Here is a 19,187-nt window from a genome sequence, read left to right as displayed (position 1 = left end):
TATCAGTTCCCAAAACTCTCCTGTCTGCAGCTGCTTTTCATCTGCAGCTTCTGCTCGGAAATGTGGAAGTGGGGTGGTTCTGACATCCAGCTGGCGCCTAGGGCTGGGTAAAAAAATAACTCAATGTAGAATCCATGTCATTATAAATTTTCAATACCGATTCATTGAGTATAAGATTGGTTTAGCACGTCATTGCGCAGCAGTGCCTGTATGTCCAGTTGAAGCTTAGATGTTACCATGGCCCACATGGGTAAAACAATGGTGAACCATTTTGGATTTAAAACAACTCAAGAGAAGGAAGGGGGCGGGTAATGACCTGGGACGTAGAAAACCAAGGCTTTAAATGGCTCGTTCAGGTGCTCTAACAACGCTACGTCATGAAGCAACATAAACCCTTGACTGAAACTGCTATTCCCAGGATGTTTCGATGTCCGGAAGATGGTGTTTAATGTAAAGGCAGTCCACATTCAGAATCGAAATGGATTTAGGAAATGGGCCATGATACCCCGCCCTAGGCTGACATTTCAGTTTTGGACAGAGGGTGCGCTTAGTTTGACAGGTCTCCTTATCCTTAGCAGGGTCTGGCTAGTTCGTGCCGCCTCAGCGCCTCTCGGCAGTTCTGGGATTCTGTGTGATGCAGCAGCTCCATGTGGGAATCGGCTGTGATGATGAGATTAATGTGATTAATGTGTGAGTTTTCTTCTGTTTAAAAAAACTGCCTTGTCCAACTTGGACTGCTGAGATTATTCACCATTGTTCAGGGATGACTTTGCATTCCTGAAATGGTTTCATCATTGTGCCCTTCTGTGGCACACCAGGGTGCCACCCTGAAGATGAGGTGAGCTGTAATCAGAGGAAACTGCTAAGTATTCTGGGATGCACTGTAGATCTTTCACTGCGGTTCTGAAGTTCATGGTTATATTTACCGTCTCCAGCATTTGGTCATGTGACTGTGTTGTCCCACCGCCCAGCGGCGTGTTATTACCGAGCTAAACGCAGCTTCTATATGATTGTAATTGGAAGGAAGGCTGGGTGATCCGTGGGCTGATCTTTCAGGTCCTGGTGCTGGGAGTCCACCCAGCACTGCGGTGCGGCCCGACACAATGACTGCCTGTGCCAGCCGGCTTCTGCTTGTCAGAAACACTCAGTATCACTCCAACTGAATTGCTGGCTGCAGTGTTGTTGAGTTGTAAGAGTCGGCTGCAGGAGAATACTGTGTGCCCTCCCAACCCGCAACACTGCATGTTGAATGAGGTTGTTTCTGGAGTTGCTGCCTCGCCACAGTGTTAGTGCAGTTTGAGTCTGGTTTACGACCATCAGGTCAGAGCTCAGCTGCGGAGATGTGTTTGATTGACACAGCAGTGAGAGGAGACATGTGCGCCCGGCACAGCTCTGATGCTTGGTAGACACCAGAGTGTCATCTGCACGCAACGCCCTCATGAACCGATGAGCTCTGACCTGATGTGACAGAAGGTCTTGCAGGGCTCTGTTCTGGAGCCTCATCAAAGGTGTTCCGCTGTGACGCTACTGAAGGAACCGGGAGTCTCGGGCTGACGTCCACCCGATGACAATAATCCAGCTTCAGGTTCCTTCAGGGAGACATCCTGAGGAAGTAACCTCCTCCCAGGGCGGCCGCCCTGGTCTATAAACAGGAAACTTCCCTGTGAGAGCTTCCTCTGGAGGAAACATCAAGGAAGTAGTGCAGCTGGCTGGGAAAGACCCACTGGCCCAGATTCCAGTGTGACGTGGCGACACCGAGTTAGGCGTTATACTTGAAAGGACGGCACTGCTATCTTCCAACTTAACGAACACCGCGATCGGAGCGAATGACCATGGGGAGGGGTCTGTCCTCATAGGCACGAGCGTGGCTTTTTGTCTGGAGTTCCACTCAGCTTTGTTGCTTAGCAACCGTCGCTACTGTCGAATCGTAATGACGGAATTAGTTTGGGCTGCAGGACAAGGCACTGACTCCTCAGATTGATTATCCCGTCACATGAATATTTCAAATGTTGGAGGACGGTTTGGGAAAGAGAGGCGGTCACGGCCGGAGTTGCTATTTTCCTCCCGTCGTGTCGCTCCAGCTCATCTCTGGCCTCCGGCCCCTGTTTTTGTCTGCTTAATTGGATGGAAGAAAGGGAAGCAGGGGGAGGATGCTGGGCCACGGAGCGTTTTTGGATCACTGAGGCCACCAAGTGAGCCATTTCCCTGGCTAGATGAAAGCCCCTCCCCCCAGTTCTTCACCCGCCTCTAGTTTTGGCTTTGAACTCTCATGAATTGATCTTTTTATGATGTTGTGTAACTTTGCGATGATTGCGCTGCACGTCTGAGAGCCTTTTGTTCCAGTGAGACGGAGCGAGTTTCATTTTGCTGGACAGTTGGCCTTGTTCCCGGTGCGGCACAGCGACCACCACTTTCCAGGGCAGAACTGAGGGATCCCTTTGTGTCCTGTGGGGGTGCCCCACTGAACCCACAACCAGCCTTTATTGCTCTCTTGAGTCTACTTGTGTACTGATGGAAAGTTAGTGTGCAACCAAACAAACACAGTGGTTAGTCTTGCGGTTAAAAAATGGAGCTACAGTTTTGTCTGTCATTTTAACTGTGATTAATAATCAGAGACATTTTACAAGGTTTTAATCTTCCAGATTTGACATCAGTCATGTTGCCTTTCAGTCCCCAAATTTCTGTCCAAGGGTCCCGCTTGTGGACTTGTGTGAGGTTCCATCCGTGGGGTTTTTGGGTTGAACTGAGGACCGGAGCTGAAGCTGCTCTTCTGTCCTCCAAGAGGATTAGACTCCAGTCTAACCAGAGATACATCAAATAAATGGCAGTTATTGGATTGTCCCTCAGCCCAGGGTGACTTTGTGTCTATCAAATAATTGTTTCACTCAGACGTCCTTCTCCCTCCCTGGCGATTGCTGCACAACAACTGCGACACTCAGTTGACACAAGTGTCTAATTTGCCTTGAGAGATTCGGCGCGGGGTTTTATTCTGCCGGCTCAAGTGGCCACAGCTAAGATGGTTCACATGCCTCTCAGATTCTGGTCTAGTGAGTCTCAGAGTCCACCAGCTGCTCGGCCGCGCTGGGAAGCCAACACCACTGACACAGTTCCCCTCGCAGACCACTTCACTCAAATGTGTATTGAGAATATTCTGGCGTAAGAGAGTCTGGCGAGGTCTCAAAGTGGACCAACAACAAGGCTGTTGTTCAGTGGCGGACAGGTGGAAGTGTAATGATTATCCGGCGTCAGAGCCGGAGGAGGTGCGGGAGAGCAACATGTCCCCTCTAGATTAGCCTCTAGCCCACTGCTTAATGCTAATAAGACAGCTAATTAGCTTTGTGCACCCGGTGCCAACTTCATTCAGGTGGCATGTGGTTCTAATGTGGCAGCAACACACGGGCAACATTTGAGCGTCTGCTGGTGTGGCTGTGTGATGGTGTTAGACACCTGTCAGGACCGGTCCAGATCGAATGAAATGGATGTCTCATGGACTCTCCGCCTTGTGCTGATCACTCAGTGTCCAATGTGAAAACAAATGTGTTAGGAGAGCAGCCCCGGAGCAAGCATAGCATAACGGTGGACAGACCCACAGATTCATTCAGGTCCGCATGAGTGCGGTGGCATTTACAAAGATGTGTTGGTTTCTGCAGACTATCTGTCTCTCGTCTTAAGAGAGCCCACGCTTGGCCTCGACGTTTGGCCCTGTAGCGGTAAGGCGGTGACCTTGCAGTCGCCCCCACAACTTCCCCACCTGCTCTGTCACGTTGGCTAATGGATAAAAATACCCCACAGATCCACCACGCTCTGTCAATACAGCCAAGGACAGCTGCCACCTCGCTGCTCACTCCAGGAATGTACAAACAAAGGCTGGGGAATGCACACACACACTCGCAGCAGCAGAGACGCTAGCACCCGGTGGAACACCACATGGACCTCCGGGGCGCTTGATGGCGAGCAAAGTGCCGTCGCTGCGATTTCTTCAGCCGCCTCCTGGAACACTGACAGCATTTGTGCTGAGCAGACGAAATATCCCACTATATTGTCATTAAAGGCTCCAGCGCATCACGACCTCTCGACCTTCACGCTTGTCAGCATGACCCCCGGCAGTGTGTTTACCTCGTTACACTGCTACAGGCAGTTCATCTCCCCGCTCGGCTCATTACATGCACACGCTTCTTTCTCTGGCGTGTCATCTCAGACAGATGCTGGGGCCTTTAGCTTCCGACCCGTGGCAGCGTGGAGAAGCCATCACAGACCCGGGGGGGAGCAGGGGTGAACCTGTTAATGTCATTTAGCTGCTCACTGGTGAAGCTTGAGAACAATATTAAACTGACCCCCAGGCTAGTCAGCTGGGACAAACAGTCCCAGCTCCTCTTTGTCAACTCTGAATTTGAATAGAATGGTTGGGAAGCTTTCCACCACAGTGCTTCTCTGAGCCCTAACTCACACTCAATTGGCATGTCAGGGTGTCTCTTGTGTCACCTCATTGTTAACCTGGTACACCACGGAACATCAGTATGAGAGTCAGGCTGCCTTGTGTCACGTCATGCGGTGAAAAAGGTGCCGCAGCCGAGTGTGAACCTCCATATCTTGGTACATCAGTGACTTGGTATTCCGGCAAGTGCCTCAGTAGATCCACTATATTCAGCTTTTAGAACATACTCTTGGTACACAATCCTAAAATCCCAGGCCATGTGTACCCCACTGAATGTGTGATGAGGAAGCGTGGGTCCAGATGTGAACGGTGGCACATGGCTCGTGTATGGAGGTCAATGCTTGTCATTGCTCAACCTGCAACTGTTCTGCGCTGCAGCCATCACTGATCTCAGCTGTGGTACTCGCGTATCTAAAAATGAGTCGCCACATTGTGAGGCGAGGAAGCAGCGGCTGTGGCAGGTCTTGATGAGACTGTGGCTTCTGTTATCTGAAAACAAACGGAATGAAAGTGGAGAGGCGGCCGACCTCCTGCTGAGAGGCGTATGTGCCTCAGAGCAGCCAGACGTTTCCTCTTAACAAGTTCACGGCGAGTCAAATCCCTCGTCAGTTGTGATTTCCCTCTGTGCAGGTTGGCAGTCGGGTGTGTTGCTGCTGTCGCTCAGGAGCAAATCCTTCAGTGGCGAGTGAAACAAACTGTCAGGATTAAAGCATGTCAACGACTTCATTCTCACCCTCTTAAGATGCTCACGAAACCTGGCGGTGGTGCAGGGCGGAGATGTTCTAATCACTGCCGAGTTCAGGAGGATTTGTTGTTGTTGAGAAAGGAGCTGCACGAATGAAACCAGGGCACCTAGAGGCCGGGGCGAGGGGCGACCTAAAGGTCCGACCCCAGCTCTTTTCCAGACTCCAGCTTCGACTCAGGCTCCCGCTTTTCTTCCTCCAAGTAGTTGGTGAGGCGACCAGGTCTCTGAAGTCCAGGCCTCCTGCAGGTTTGACCCCCCCTCCGGTCAGTCAGAGGTATTTCTAGCTCTGGTTACCGTGGCAGCGCAGGCTCCGTCTTGTGTGTCAGTCCTGGGTGAGGCTCGGATTCCTCAGATGACACTGGTCAGATTAAGTCCTAACAGCAGAACACCCACTGAGGCTGATGTGGCCTCCTCTCACACCCCCTGCTGGCTGCAATGGTTCAGGCCAGTCAATGAGAAAATTGAAGAATCACTTTTGTTTCTTCACTGTAACTGTATCAATCGGGACTCCGGCTCTGCACTCTGCAGGCACCTGTGGGGTCATCAGTGTGCTGTTGCTCCTCGACTTGGATCCACTATAGGATGCATATCTTGTGATCCTCAGTGCAAGCTTGACATCTAGAACAATTTGGTGTTTACAGAACAGCCGAGTATCCAAACATGTCATACACAGGAAACTTGCCGAGTCATCAATTGCCACAGGTCTGGTTCAACAAGTTTACTTTGCTCATTTGAAATAAACCAAACAGCAACACCTTGTGAACACACGACCATCAGTCAGACGCTTGCAGGGTTGTACATGGATGGAGCTGAAAGCGGTTTTACTAGTCTGATATGATTGTGCCGAGAACAGAAGCTGGACACACAGTTCAGGGGTCGTTCGTTTCTGGCTGGGGAAGTTCTGTCAAAATGGCCACCATTTTGAAAGTACTTCCCCAGCCAGAAACAGTGATCCACCACCTCTTGGACACGGTGTCATTCTGTCGTTGACCCAAAGCTGATCCAGAGGGGAAAAGGTGGGGGCTACACCACCGTCAAAAGGTCCTGGAAGAAACATTGCCAGAGTTTATAAATCACACACACAGGATTCACATTGCCGTAACCCTTTCCTTAGCCTCTCCCCACGAGTGTTTCACAGCCAAAAGGGAACATGAAAGAATGTTATCATATTTATTTTACAAGAAAATAGTACAGAGCGTCTTGATTTATCCATGCGACTCACTCAACACATTGAGCAAGTGAGATAACTGACCATTGAGAATATTTTTATCAGTCAAGATCCAGATGTCAAAATGATCAATTAATAGTCTGGTTATCTTCAGGAAGTTCAGAAAGACCAGTGTCTTTCTTCTTCACTGTTCTCATCATGCAGACAGCTGCAGTATCATGGCACTGAAAACAGTGTTCAGACCCTTTACTGTTCTGCATTTATCCCGTTTGTGTGGAGTTGCATTGTACAAGTAGTTTTCAGCGTCTAGCGCAGACTCGCCTGAGGCGAGAGCTTCCGTGCACGAGGTGCAGCTCAAGTCCGCGGCCAAAACCTGGTTCTCTTGTGTTCACATTTTGAGCCTATTGCACTTTGTCTCAAGGAGTCAGCAGTGTGAAAAGTGTGATTTGGGCCATGTCACACTGCTCAAGTGTCTGTCACCTTCCTCACATGCAGCATTGTATGCAGTCTCTTTGTTTGGCAGACGGTCATATGCCCGGTTCGGCTGCTATCAGGCCCTGACAGAGTGACGAGGTGTGGTATCTGAGCCGCAGCCGCCGGTGGAGGGAGGTGATAAGAAGTCATGAATCACACTTCCATGCTGCGGTTAGGAAATCTGGAGCCTTCTTTTGCCTCCAGAATCGACTCTGAATTTCTGGAATTGAAGTTGCATGTTGGAACAGCGCTTCAACAGTTCTGATCCAAACAGTCTCAGCACTTTCCTCACCATGACACACTATCATGGAAATAAGGACCCTCTGTGGGTCGACTTCTTCACCACCTGCAGGGTGCTGTGCCCAATAAAACTCAGGTGGCCACAATGTGTTGGTGAACTGTTGAATGGGAGAGAATGGGACTGTATTTGTGTTTGGGGGCTGCTTCCCTCCTGGTGCTCCCTGAGCCTTTCGAGTGCTGGTGTTACGTAACGCTTCTGGACTCCGCCAGTGTTCAGCTCTGTCACTCGGGTCCACTTTGATGAGCTTGAGTAGAAACGTGTGAGTCTACAGTGTTTTCTTTGCCTTCAGGTGTCATTTAAATGTTGGGGGTGGAGCTTGTAAGAACATGTGACCTGTTAAATATTTGACATCGACACTCGATGCTGGCCTCTTTCTCACACTTTTGTCTTCACATACTCACTGGACACACACCCTGCCCCTCTGGAGCTTTACGTAACGTGTGTGTCAGGGTGTGTGTAAGACATTTTTCATATCTGAGTGCATGTTTCTCCCCCATCTGAGTGAATACAGTGTGTGCTCGAGTGACTGGTGTGTTTGATGAGAACGTTCGTGGAACCGGTCGCATGATTGTTTATGTTACTTCATATCTTTATGACAACAACAGCAGCACCCGGACTTTCAGCAGCTCAGTAGCTGGAATGTTACAAACCTGTGGAGAATTCCTGAGCTTCTATCAAAACAGCTCCTTGGAATGTTTCTCCGGGACACCGCTGTTCCTGGCTGGATTAGTTCTGGGGCAAGGGGGAGGGGTTGTTTTGCTCGTAGAGCCCCAGAGTTTAATCTGCCCCAAGAAGTCCTGGTGGTCCTCAATGTAGAGCAACATGTAATGATCTTCTTTTTGGAGTCCACCTGGTGACCCAGTCACCTGCCCATGGAGTGGAGCGACGTTGAGATGAACCGGAACCTCCTGACCTGTTGAGGCAGCAGATATTGTTTGCAAAGTTTCTTTAGCGCGCAGTAACATCCTAGATTCAGGTCCCCACAAAATGTGGCACAGACTTGGAGGTGCTGATCCTCATCCCGCATCAGCCACTGGTGAAACTGCTTGATTTGGGGAAGACACCTGAATGTTCTCAGGCTTGAGTTTCTTGTGTGCGTGATGTCAAGACAGGACCAGTTTCATCTGCAGTTTTTGTTCCTCCGGACGACATGATGCCGCTTCTGTCCTGACAAAAGTACTTCAACGCTGCCATCCAGCGGCTGGGCCGCTGTACTGCATGCCCATTACAAAGGCCCTGTTTCTCTCTCGCCTTCTCGCCACACTCCGTCTCACAAGGTTCTGTCGTAGCTTGGTCGAAAGCATTTCCAGATATCAGGTGTTATGGCTGTGATTGTTGTGACGGCTGTCTGTCTGAGACAGTGGTGTGTCGGAAATAGATGTGTGAATGGATGAGTGACATCATCGTGCTGTTGTGCTGGTGCAGCCCAAGCTCTTACTTTTTTAGGATGTTAGGATTGTGTGGACTGAAAATGTGGTGTGAAGTCAATTAATGTGTTGGTCCATCAGGCCTGGCCAACCCGTGGCTCCCGAGCCACATGCGGCTCTTTTCCCAGTTCCCTAAACGTATGGCATGTGTTTCACCTGTTATTCATTGTCCTTACATATTTGTAGGATGTGGCTCTTTTCAGCAACAAAGTAAAACAATGTGGCTCTTAGCCTCTGACTGGTTGGCCACCCCTGATATTTCCTCGTCAACATGAAACAACCAGTATGATCCTGTGACGTCATCCGCACGCCATGTGACTTCAGTTCTCCGCCTCATCTACTTAGGTGTTGCTCACTCTTTAATCTGTAAACACACGCCTTTCTTCCATGGTGAACTGTGTACCTAGCATTCCTGATGGTCATGTGAGGCAGCTCTAGTTGCCACAAGAGAGACAGGGTTGCTGCAGCATCATTTCAGAACCGATAAGAAGCTGGGCTATCGGCTTTGTCTTGAGCTTTTTCGCAGGTTCGCCAGCAGGAGTCAGTGTTCTCCCATCTGTGTCTGATAGGCCTTTTTAATATGCGCTCTGTTAATATTCCTGTCTTTGCGTCGGGACCTCAAACCTTATATCCTTGTTCTTAATAAATGTTTATTCCCTTTCATCCTGTTTCGTCCAGAAGTGCTTATTTTCCTCATAAAAAACATTGTTTCATCTTGTGTTCCTTGATCAGTTGATGGTCAGGTGACTCCTCACTGGTGTGCAGTAGCATGTGTTGTTTTCTCTAAACTCTAGCTTCATTTACACTCGTCACATTTTTGCTCAGTCTTTGCTCAAACGTCCCAATGACACTCAGACTTCCCTCAATGGGAACAGGCGACCTTGAATTTCTTGAGACTTTTTTGGAAGAGCTTCTCCCAGAGTCCTCTGCATTTGTGACTTTATTCCTTGGTGACCTCCAGTCCTCCTTCAGTTGACTCTTGCTGGGTTCTAATGTTTGTCTAAGGACTGGTCTTCGCTCTCTGTTGTCGCCGCTCCTCCACAGGGATGCTGCAGTGGCCAGTGTTACTGGGTCAGACCGGAGGGCTCCTGTGTGAAGCAGACCTGAGTGGCTGCGTGTGTAGTTCAAATACAGTAGGAAAATTCAATGTTCTGGTCCAACCTTGTCTTTCATTATTTTCGGCTGCACGGTGGTTCAGGTCTGAGCAGTGGGCTGCGGTGGTTTTTGGTCTGCGTCGTTACGCAGTTGGTTTCAGTATCGCTCGGCCTATGTATGGCCTCCTGACGACACAGTTCTACGATGGCTGAGTCTGACTCTGGTGACTGTAGATGTGATCTGAGGTGAGAAGCCTGGACCATGACTCTAGCTGACTGCTCTTCTGTTCTTCCTTCAGGACCTGGAGATCGTCTACTCGTACCTGCACGGGATGGAGGCCTTGTCCAACCTCCGGGAGCACCAGCTCAGGTTAGTCCTCGAAACTCGATCAATTTCCTTGACTGTCCAAGTTGTCTGCAAAACCTGGGAATTTGAAACGTGATGCCTCTGCTGCGGCTTTTATTATTGTCGTGCTCAGAAGTTTTGGATGTCCAGTTCCCACAGTCCTGTCCCTCCTCCCGGCTAGCACTCCGGACAAACAGTCAGAAGTCTGTTCCCAGCGAGCCTCGTGTGCATACATGTGGCTTATTCCAGTTCGAGAACAATGTGGCTGCTCCTCGACCCACAAGCTGGAACATTCCAGCGTGTGACCCCCCTTCTCGCTCCGCCGCCCCCACTTTCAGATCCCGAGGAATGTCCCTGCGGTCTGAGCGGGACGCGAACCCTGCGACTTCCAGTCGTCCAGACACCCCGCTCACGACGGGATTAGGGGATGCGCTTTTTCCCCTTCCTGGCTGCAGGAATGTTGTTTCTCTTGTGGTTCTGGAGGTTGTGTAACTGTACCCGGGACTCGGCGGTCCAGCTCATGTCAGGGCTGTGCGACCACAGGAGAAATCCTAATCACCGATTTTTAAAATGAACATTGTATTGAACATAAAAACTTTGACAGTTCACAGTTCAGCTACAACAAACATGCCCAAACCGTTTTCATCTGCCAGTGTGGATAGTTTTCAATGTACGACGAGTCATGCCCAAAAATGTCTGACCCTGAAACCAGTCAGAAAAACCCTGTGGCGATCGTAGTCGCTATGGATTCACGGAAACCTCGAGCGATATGTTTCCTTAGCAATAATGTGCAAAACAAAGCTGTGCTTGTCCTAGCTGCTAAAGCTCAGTCACACGTTTGTACATTTGTCTCCAGGTAATAGGGACCTGGTTGTTTTTAAGGTTTCTTGCCCAACTAATGAGACTTCTCTGTTTCCTGCAGGATGATGTGTGAGACGGTTCGCTACGAGCGGCACGAGGCCAACGAGGTCCTCTACTAGTAAGTGACACATGAATGAAGACATGATGATGAGTCTGATGATGAGCAGCACTCACCTGATAGCCCCACCTGGGACACCCCCCTTTTACTGAGTGGGTGAACGACTGCAGTCGCCACGATGAGAACAAACATGGAGTGTTGAGTTTCCCCGCTGTAGCTCTCACACCAGACTTCCGCTCACTCTTCGGCCTGATTCAATCACTCAGGACTAAATTGGTCTCCTAAAAAGCTTCTTCTTCAGCCAGGAGGAAGTCGGGTCGCGTCCGGTCAGGTAGCAGTTACAAGAATCTGCTCTCCCTCACTGTGGAGTGCCTGGTTGGCAAAGTCGAACCATCTGACCTGTGTAACTGGAACTGTGACATGTGTGTATATATATGTATATGTGTGTGTGTGTATATATAAGAAAGAAAGAAAGAAAATCTCATCTGTCTGAAAATCTGGAACGTTTTCAATTGATTCAAATGTTGCTATATATTTTTTATCTGTAATGGGCCTCAATTCTGTTGGGAGTTACGACGTTGGGAGTGAAACTTGAGCAATTAAGTAGCAGCTGATAAACATGATGAAAGAAGAAGTGGGAGTCTCCACCTCTGCCGACTGACACGAGGAACTTCTTAACTGCCGATGAGTGTTAATGAGTCTTTTCAGCGCGGGGGAGCGTCGGGGTCCGACCCACTCTCCAGAGTCAATGGCAGGAAGACTGTCAATTCACTGCTTGATACGCACGAGTCGTGCACGGCTCAGAACTGAGGTTCAGTACCTCTGTACATGAGAATTCAGGGACCTCATGTCATTGGATTCTAACAGTATCTAACAGACTCACTGAAGGATAACAACCTCCTGTCATGAGCAATGGTTTGATGCACCTGAGCAGATCACTTCCGGGTGTGCACCAGCCGACGAGGGTCATAATGCAGTGTGAGCTCCAGGGGTGAGATTATAGGTGATGGATACAGAAGCAGGACATGATTCCACCGAGCAAGTTCACTTCTTCATGAAGAGTCAGGATGATCCAAGCGCTCTTGGGTGCCGCAGTCAGTCAGGAGCTCAGTCTTCCAGTGCTGACAGACGATTTAAATATGAATGTTGCTGTTTGGGAGCGGTAACAGCGAAAATACAAACAGACCTGCAGCATCTGAAGAAGCAGCGCCGGTGATTCCCTTCAGCTCGACCCAGTTCAGTCAAACTGTCGCTGCTCGTGAGGAGTCGCTTTGCCGTCTCCTGCTGTATAGAACCATGTTAATAATGGAGGAGTCCTTCGGTGGACGCTGAGGGAGGGAGACGATAGAGATGAAGGGTGGAGGACAGTAGCGCTGCTGCATCAGGAGCTTAGCTGTTCACCGCATGCTAGCCTTGCAGAAGCTGCAACAGCACCACTGTTTATGGACTGTCAAATCAGGCTGTGGAGAGCAGGGGGGTGGCCTGGTCTCCAGTGAATCCCAGTACTCAGGCATGCCAGGCTCATTGATTCCTCAAACGTGGCGCCCCCTGCTGGTCACGTGTGTCGTGTGTGAAACTCAAGCAAGAGCTGAAACCTTTTGAAAGTGAAATGTGGTCTTCTTACTGATGCATAATGTCCCTCTTGAAGGTCCTGACTAGTTGGCCAATAATCACGGATTGGAAATCACGTTTTTATTGTTTTTAAGCATTTGAATTGTAGCTCTGTTTTAGCATTGTTTATTTTTTAAATCATTTCTTGTTTATCATTCTTTGGTGTCTGTGCCTCAGCAGTTGTTGAGATTCTTCACTGTTCTCTCTTCACAGTCCTGATGACATTGGCAGCTGCTGGTACATCCTTCTGTCTGGTTCCGTCTTCATCAAGGAGTCCATGTTCCTGCCCAGAAGCAGGTGGGTCATGCAGACATCGGATGAGAATGTGTGTGTGTGTGTGTGAGAGAGGACTGTCGTGAGACGGACGTGCCGTGACAGGAAGTGAGCACTTTGGTTTCATCTGGCGCGGAACTTCTGTTTGGGAGAGTGGTGCCACAGTCGGTTAACAGCGGCTGCTGAAGCTTCCTCAAACACAGGGGAAGTATAAACTCTGATCAAACCTCTGTCACGTGATGGTCAAATGTCCGTCTGCTCGGGAAGTGTCAGAGCATTAACTGTCAGCCGGATCATTGACCATCAAATCGATTCGACTTTAACTTCCACGATATCTAGAAGAGGAGTGGATCGACAACCATCCTCCAGATGCTCCAGAACCAGGCCAGTGTGAGGAGTCCGGGTAGGTAAAGCGGGTCAGGTCATGAGCCAAAATGGCTGCCATTTTAGGTGCTCAGCTTTTTCTGCGATCCAAGGTGAAACTGAGTGTGTGTGTGGGCAGCGGGAAGAGGGATTTACAGGACTGGCAGATTAGAGTCTCAGACGCTTGGTGAGTGTTTACCGAGCCAGTCTGACTCTGCTGCTGCTCAGCGTTTCTTCGGTTGTCAACACTGACTCAGTCTTCAGTGAGAGGTTTAGCTCGACCTCCTCTCTCTTTCGTTGTGTCCAGAACCTCTGTAGTGAACTTCTGATACGCTCCGAATAAGCTACTGTTTGGACTCGTGGCGTCCATGTCTCACTCGCCGATCAGTCTCAGGAGACATGATGCTTATGAGACAGTCTTTGTGTGTCCAAGTTCCATGAACAAAGCTGCTATGATGTTGTTGGCTTTTATTATGAGTTCGATGAAAAGACAGCTCTTTGTTCTTTACTTTATCAGTGTTTTACTCATGCCCCCCTAGAGGAGGCGCCAGAGTTCAGACTGGTTATTCTATTGAGTTGGAGTCAGCTGAGGTTGTGAGTCTGGGTGTCCATCCAGAGAATAATTTCACTTTGTGATCTCAAGCTGACCTCTTAGTTGTGAAGCTGCTTTCCTGTGTTCCTCTGCGGCTGAGGAGAGTTAATGAGTGACCTGGGGCTTCGCGAGTTATCTAAGTGTGTCAGTCGCAGGTGGATTACAGGCCGTGGAGGTCGGACTCGGTCAGCTGCTTCTCTGAGTGGGATGAGATTCAAGCACATCAAGTCCTAAGCAGCCAGTCTGGAACACCGTGCGCTCCTCTGGGTGAAGCTTCTGTGGTCACCACCGGCACCTGACGGTTACCCCTGATCCATGTTGGCACATCAGCATGTGCCAGTGACACTCAAGCCAAGTCAAGACTGGGGTTTCATCCATCCATGTGACCATTCTCTCATCAGTCTGTATCAAGCTTCTCCTCTCGATCCCATCCTTCTCCCCAAATTGCACTGAGATCAGAGCCAACTGCTGTGGTGAGCAGGATCCAGGGGTGCACAAAGTAGTTTAACATTCGGGGCATCCCGATGGATCCACCTGTGGTTTCAATAATGTATAAATATTTTTTACCACTGAACACCTTTTCAATTTTCAAGCATTCTTTGTTCCAGACTGACTTGAAAAATGAATACAGAAACTGAGCCAAGTGGGTTTGCCATCAACCCGAGTGAAACCAACTCTGCTTACACACTCTCTCTCTAGTAATCTAGCAGGAAGTGAGTCGTCCTCTGGAATGAACACACACCACGTTACTCAGCAGGGGGAGTGCAGACTTGCAGGGGGTGGGGCCTGTGCACAGAAGCTGGTCCACACACACTCTCTGTCAGACACGCACACTCCAGCAGGGTGATATGCTGCAGTCACAGTCGAGTCTCTTGACTTAGACCTCCGATGAAGGACTGGACAACAGGAGGACCGCCAGGTAAGAGGCGTCACTCTGCTGCAGCTCTGCAAACTGTCGCAGTGAAAGCCTCCAGTGTGGACTTTGATTCTGGTCTCTGGACGGGGAGGGAGGGGAGTTGTGGGGTTTGAAAATGTTCCCTGCTGCGGAGCGAAGGCGTGAGATGAAGGAGTGTTTGGAAAAGTTCTCTCTCAAAGTCAGAGCAGTCATGTTCAGGAGTCACGCGCTGGAGTGGCAGATTCTATTTCTGAGTTTGTGAGGCGCTCCGAAGGAATTCTGGTAATGTTCTGGTGGGGAGGGGGTGGGAATTCCTCTGACAGTGTTTTCATTGAGCGGGCGGTCTCGGTCAGTCACCCGGCTGCTGACCTCTCCTCTGACGTGTCTGCTTGCATAACCAGAGTGTTTCTGCTTTGATGGGAGTAAGGTCATTGTCCGAGCTCTCTGGGACGAGGGGCTCGTGCCAGAGCTTGGACAGACAGTTGGTGGATTTCAGGCTGTCGGATCACGGCGCATGTAGATCAACATTCCTGACTGGAGCTTGTTGTATAAGTGGGAGCAAGAAGGAAACTCTCTGATCCACCACAAACTGGACCGGACCCCGGCTGACTGGGTCCAGGGTCTCTTGTAGACACAGCTGGCCTTATTCATTAGATTTGCTGAGTTCCACAGGAATATTATGACCACATGATGCAAGTTGCTCTGGTTCTGGTCCTGTTTGGTCACCAAAGCATTTGTTAGTCACTCTCCTGGTGTGGTACCTGAACTAGAGCCAACCTGGTCCCACTTCTTTTGGCCTCCTCACTTTCGTCTGTCTCAAGTGTCCATCACTATCACTCCCCTGCTCCCCTCTGGTCAGTCACTGGTCAGATTCTTGACTCACTGCATGTGGAAGTGCGATGGTCAGGATCGGTCCACGTGACTCGTCAGCTCGGTTTCATGTTGGCGTCACTCTCTAATCTCCAAACAAGACACTTTTGTTGCACTCAGCCTCCACTTCCATAATCCTTCGCTCAATATCTCACTTCGCCGGCTGGAGGGTCGGATTACCGCTGTCGGGAATGTAAATGGACTTGACGGAACGCGTTGCCACAGAGTTGTGTGCAAGCGTGTGACGCACAGTCATGACTGGACGAGGAAGGATCTTCCTCTCTGAGACTAAACAAACGCTGTCCACCACTAAACCTCTGAGTGGGCCTTCATCTCTCGTCCCACCGAATTCAAGTAACTGCCAGTCTGCAGCACGTCCACTTTCTTTTCTCCAATGTTGACTTGTCTTCAGTCTTCAGTCTTCCTTGTACCCTCAGTGAGCGAGACTGCGGGTCTTGCTGTTATCACAACAATTGGGCCTGATAATAACTCCTACCGCACCTCCTGCTGTGGATGCTAGTCATGTCGGGTTGAGACCGACGTGTCTGCCACCATGTCTGATTGTTGAAGAAAGGGAAAGAGAAAGTTAAATGTTCTGAGCCTGTTGTGGTTCCGGATCATTCCGAGCCCTTGTTGCTCCACAAATGTGGGTCACTGTCTTTAGCCACAGAAGTGTGAAGCACAAGGAGGTTGTTGTGGCGGCGGGCGGCGCAGCACAAAGACGTCTTTCTTCAGTTGAACCTCTGGCTGGATCTCCTCTGGCCCATAATTTCCAGGCCAGAGTTTCTGAGACTGCTCTTAATAAACTGCTATGGTCCTGGACCTGCTGTGACATAGCGGACGTTCCACCTATCTGTGGTTCCCTGCTCAGTGTCCAGTTAGTGGTCACAGAGACATTGTGGACTGGAACCAGACGTGGGGCTTCTGGAGGCGACCGACTCAAAGCTGATCTGTCTCTCTCTTCTCCAGCTTCGGGAAGCGCTCAGCTGGAAGCCTGAGACGCGGATGTGAGTGCATCGTCCTGGAACCTTCTGAGATGATTGTGGTGAGTCCATCTATCGGCACTGACACGACCCACAACCGTGCAAGTTCTGAAAGGTTGTCCAGTGTAAAACGTCATCTACCCCCTGTCATTGTTGTAGTTGTTGTCATCATGAATGTCATTGTGTGTGTTTGATGATCCGTCCGTTGACACGGTTCCTCCTGTGACTCAGGACAAGTTCTGACTTGAATCGATACTCGTCTGTTAAGCCTTCAGGCAGAAACAACAGAACCAGCTGACCCAGTGTCGGTTTTCCACCAGGATTCATGTAAATGTTGTGTTGCTGAGAATCCTGATGAATCCTCCTTGTGACCTTTGAATTGTAATTTCACATCCTCACAACAACAGTCGTTCCTAGAATAGGCCCAGTGGTTCCAGTGAGATAAGGCAGTCTGACCTGGTTCTCGTGATGATCCTGAGAGGTCTGCCTGAACAGATGCACAACAATAGTCCTGTAGAACCTCACTGATACTGGACCAGATGGCAACAGTTGCCGGAGGATTCTGTCACAACCAGTGATAAGCAAACGTCATGTTGGAAAACTGTGCCGTTGCCACAATGGCAAGCAGTACAAGTATCTTTACATATAAGTAGTAGGAGAACTTGTGGTACAACTACCTCCACTTGCACCGTGTCTGCTAATTCTGTTGCTTCTGAAGCTCCAGTTCAATTTTGGCTGCTAGCTTTACATCTGCATTACATCCTGTTAATAATACTACATATACTAGTACTGTCATCGTAGATACTGCTACTGCTACTGCTGTCTTGTAATGTCATCGATTAAACGACCATCAAAGCTACTCCTGCTGCCACACACACACACACACACACACACACACACCACACACACACACACACACACACACACACACACACACACCTTGGCTCACTGTGGTTCACAGCTCTCAGTGGTTGCCATGGCAGCAGCTGGTACGGCACAGAGAGAGTTGTTGTCGTGTGGTTTAATCCCACTGGCAGTGTGAGATGGAGATGTGTGACTCCGACAAACACTTTTACCTTCCAAAGTGTAACTGATCAGACGACACGCTGATGCTCGAGTGGAGATAGAGCCTGTCAGTCACCATCTCTGCTGATCGACACCGCTTGTTCTCCACACACACAGTCTATTTTAGCATGACAACATTAGCAAGAGCCAGAATGAGGAACCAGAGTGGCGTGGTAGACGTGGGCGGGACTAACAGTAAGGAAGCATGTGAATGAAGTGACACTCACACACACACACTAACTCTCCTCCTCCTCACTCGCAGGTGGACTATATGGACGAAAATGAGGAGTACTTCCAGCGACAAGCCTCCCACCGACAGTCCCGCCGGCGCTTTCGGAAGATCAACCAGAAAGGGGAGCGTCAAACCATCATCGACACCGTGGACCCGTATCCGTCTGGGAAGCCACCAGTGGCCCGAGGTTACCACACGGTGAGTGGCGTTCCAGCTTGTTGGGCCGGTCCCGTAATGGAGTTGCTGTGCTGCTGCTGCTGCTCCTGGGTGTTACGGTTCTGCTGCCCTTGTTGTTTTCTTCCTGCCTCTGGATCGCAGTGGATACTGTCGGCTGCTGGTTTCTCTTGCCACAGTGTTGTTTTGTGCATCGGTCCGGCATGGACCCCAACATCTGTCTGAGGGGTGGCCATAGTGATCCAGCATGTGTTCTGCATGTTCTTTGTGGAAGGCTTGCTTTTGTTTTTTCTCCTGCTCCTATGTTGATGGTTTTGTCGTCAGCAAAGTGCTTGTTAGCTCCTCCTCCAGAGCAGCAAGTGACTCTGGAAGGAATGACCAGCAGGAAAGGAGTGTTGGCTCATCTTGACAAGTGCAGGGACCACTGTAGCGATGTGAAAGGAGCTGAACCAGAGAGATCTACATTCCTCACCACCTTGGACCAGCCCAGTTTCTACACCCATCAGTTGCAGTTTCTCTACGTTCCTGCAGGCTCCTGTCAGACACTGGGGAGCCAGTGCAGGATCACGCGAATGCCCCCCCTAACCCACACTCCTTCCAGCCGCACCCCTCTTTCTAAATTTAGCCCCGCTGTCTTGGATGGACTGCACTGAACTTTCTCATGGTCGTCCGTCTCTTGGAATGGTTCCTGTGGGAAGGATGGAGCAGTCGCCATAGCAACCAGCGGTCCCAGATGGGCCACGCTCGAGTGGCACCGCAGCAGCGGCTGACACGACCAAGCTGCTGCCTTTTAAGATGACAAGCTAATCTGGGATATTCTCCCTGACCGACACTTCTCCGACTCTCCTGTCGCCGCAGCGGATTCAGGAAGTGAGAAACGCTTGCAAGGAGAGTGAATCTTCTCGCGGCTTAAGTCACTCAAAGTCCAGTTACATAAACATCTGTGAGCTGCAGACAGCCAGAAGAGGAGACGATTTTGAATTCAGATTCTCTCGGTTACATAATGAGCAGCTGCTGCTGACATGTGGATGAGTGAGCGGCGGTTTTACTTCTCCAGTTTAAAAGTCACGATGTGCTGATGTGTGTTCTGCAGTGTCACACGGTCGACTGAAGAAAATTGTGGATGTTGATGTGAAACCTGCTCATGAGGTGCTGCACCAGGCCCGGTGACGCATGTTACCCTGGACCCTGCTCAAGGTCCAGGGGTGTGATCCAGACTC

The 19,187-nt window shown here is 50.0% G+C and overlaps 1 protein-coding gene across 11 annotated transcripts in view; it reads left to right on the top strand.

The window, feature by feature from the left end:
• The window catches only part of rapgef2b (Rap guanine nucleotide exchange factor 2b), a 52,514-nt gene that overhangs the window by 9,092 nt on the left and 24,235 nt on the right, over nucleotides 1–19,187 (top strand). For 10 of the 11 annotated variants that reach the window (XM_053878580.1, XM_053878574.1, XM_053878581.1 and 7 more), the window contains exons 2-6: nucleotides 9,944–10,014; nucleotides 10,913–10,969; nucleotides 12,734–12,817; nucleotides 16,483–16,558; nucleotides 17,824–17,991. In XM_053878580.1, coding sequence (XP_053734555.1) covers nucleotides 9,944–10,014; nucleotides 10,913–10,969; nucleotides 12,734–12,817; nucleotides 16,483–16,558; nucleotides 17,824–17,991 — 456 coding nt within the window. Of the gene's footprint in view, nucleotides 1–9,943; nucleotides 10,015–10,912; nucleotides 10,970–12,733; nucleotides 12,818–13,327; nucleotides 14,668–16,482; nucleotides 16,559–17,823; nucleotides 17,992–19,187 lie in introns of those variants that run through there. The other variant, XM_053878585.1, reaches the window with a different exon arrangement.

This window comes from Synchiropus splendidus, chromosome 11 (assembly GCF_027744825.2).
Source record: "Synchiropus splendidus isolate RoL2022-P1 chromosome 11, RoL_Sspl_1.0, whole genome shotgun sequence".
NCBI lineage: Eukaryota > Metazoa > Chordata > Actinopteri > Syngnathiformes > Callionymidae > Synchiropus > Synchiropus splendidus.
This window is presented reverse-complemented; position numbering and strand designations above follow the sequence as displayed.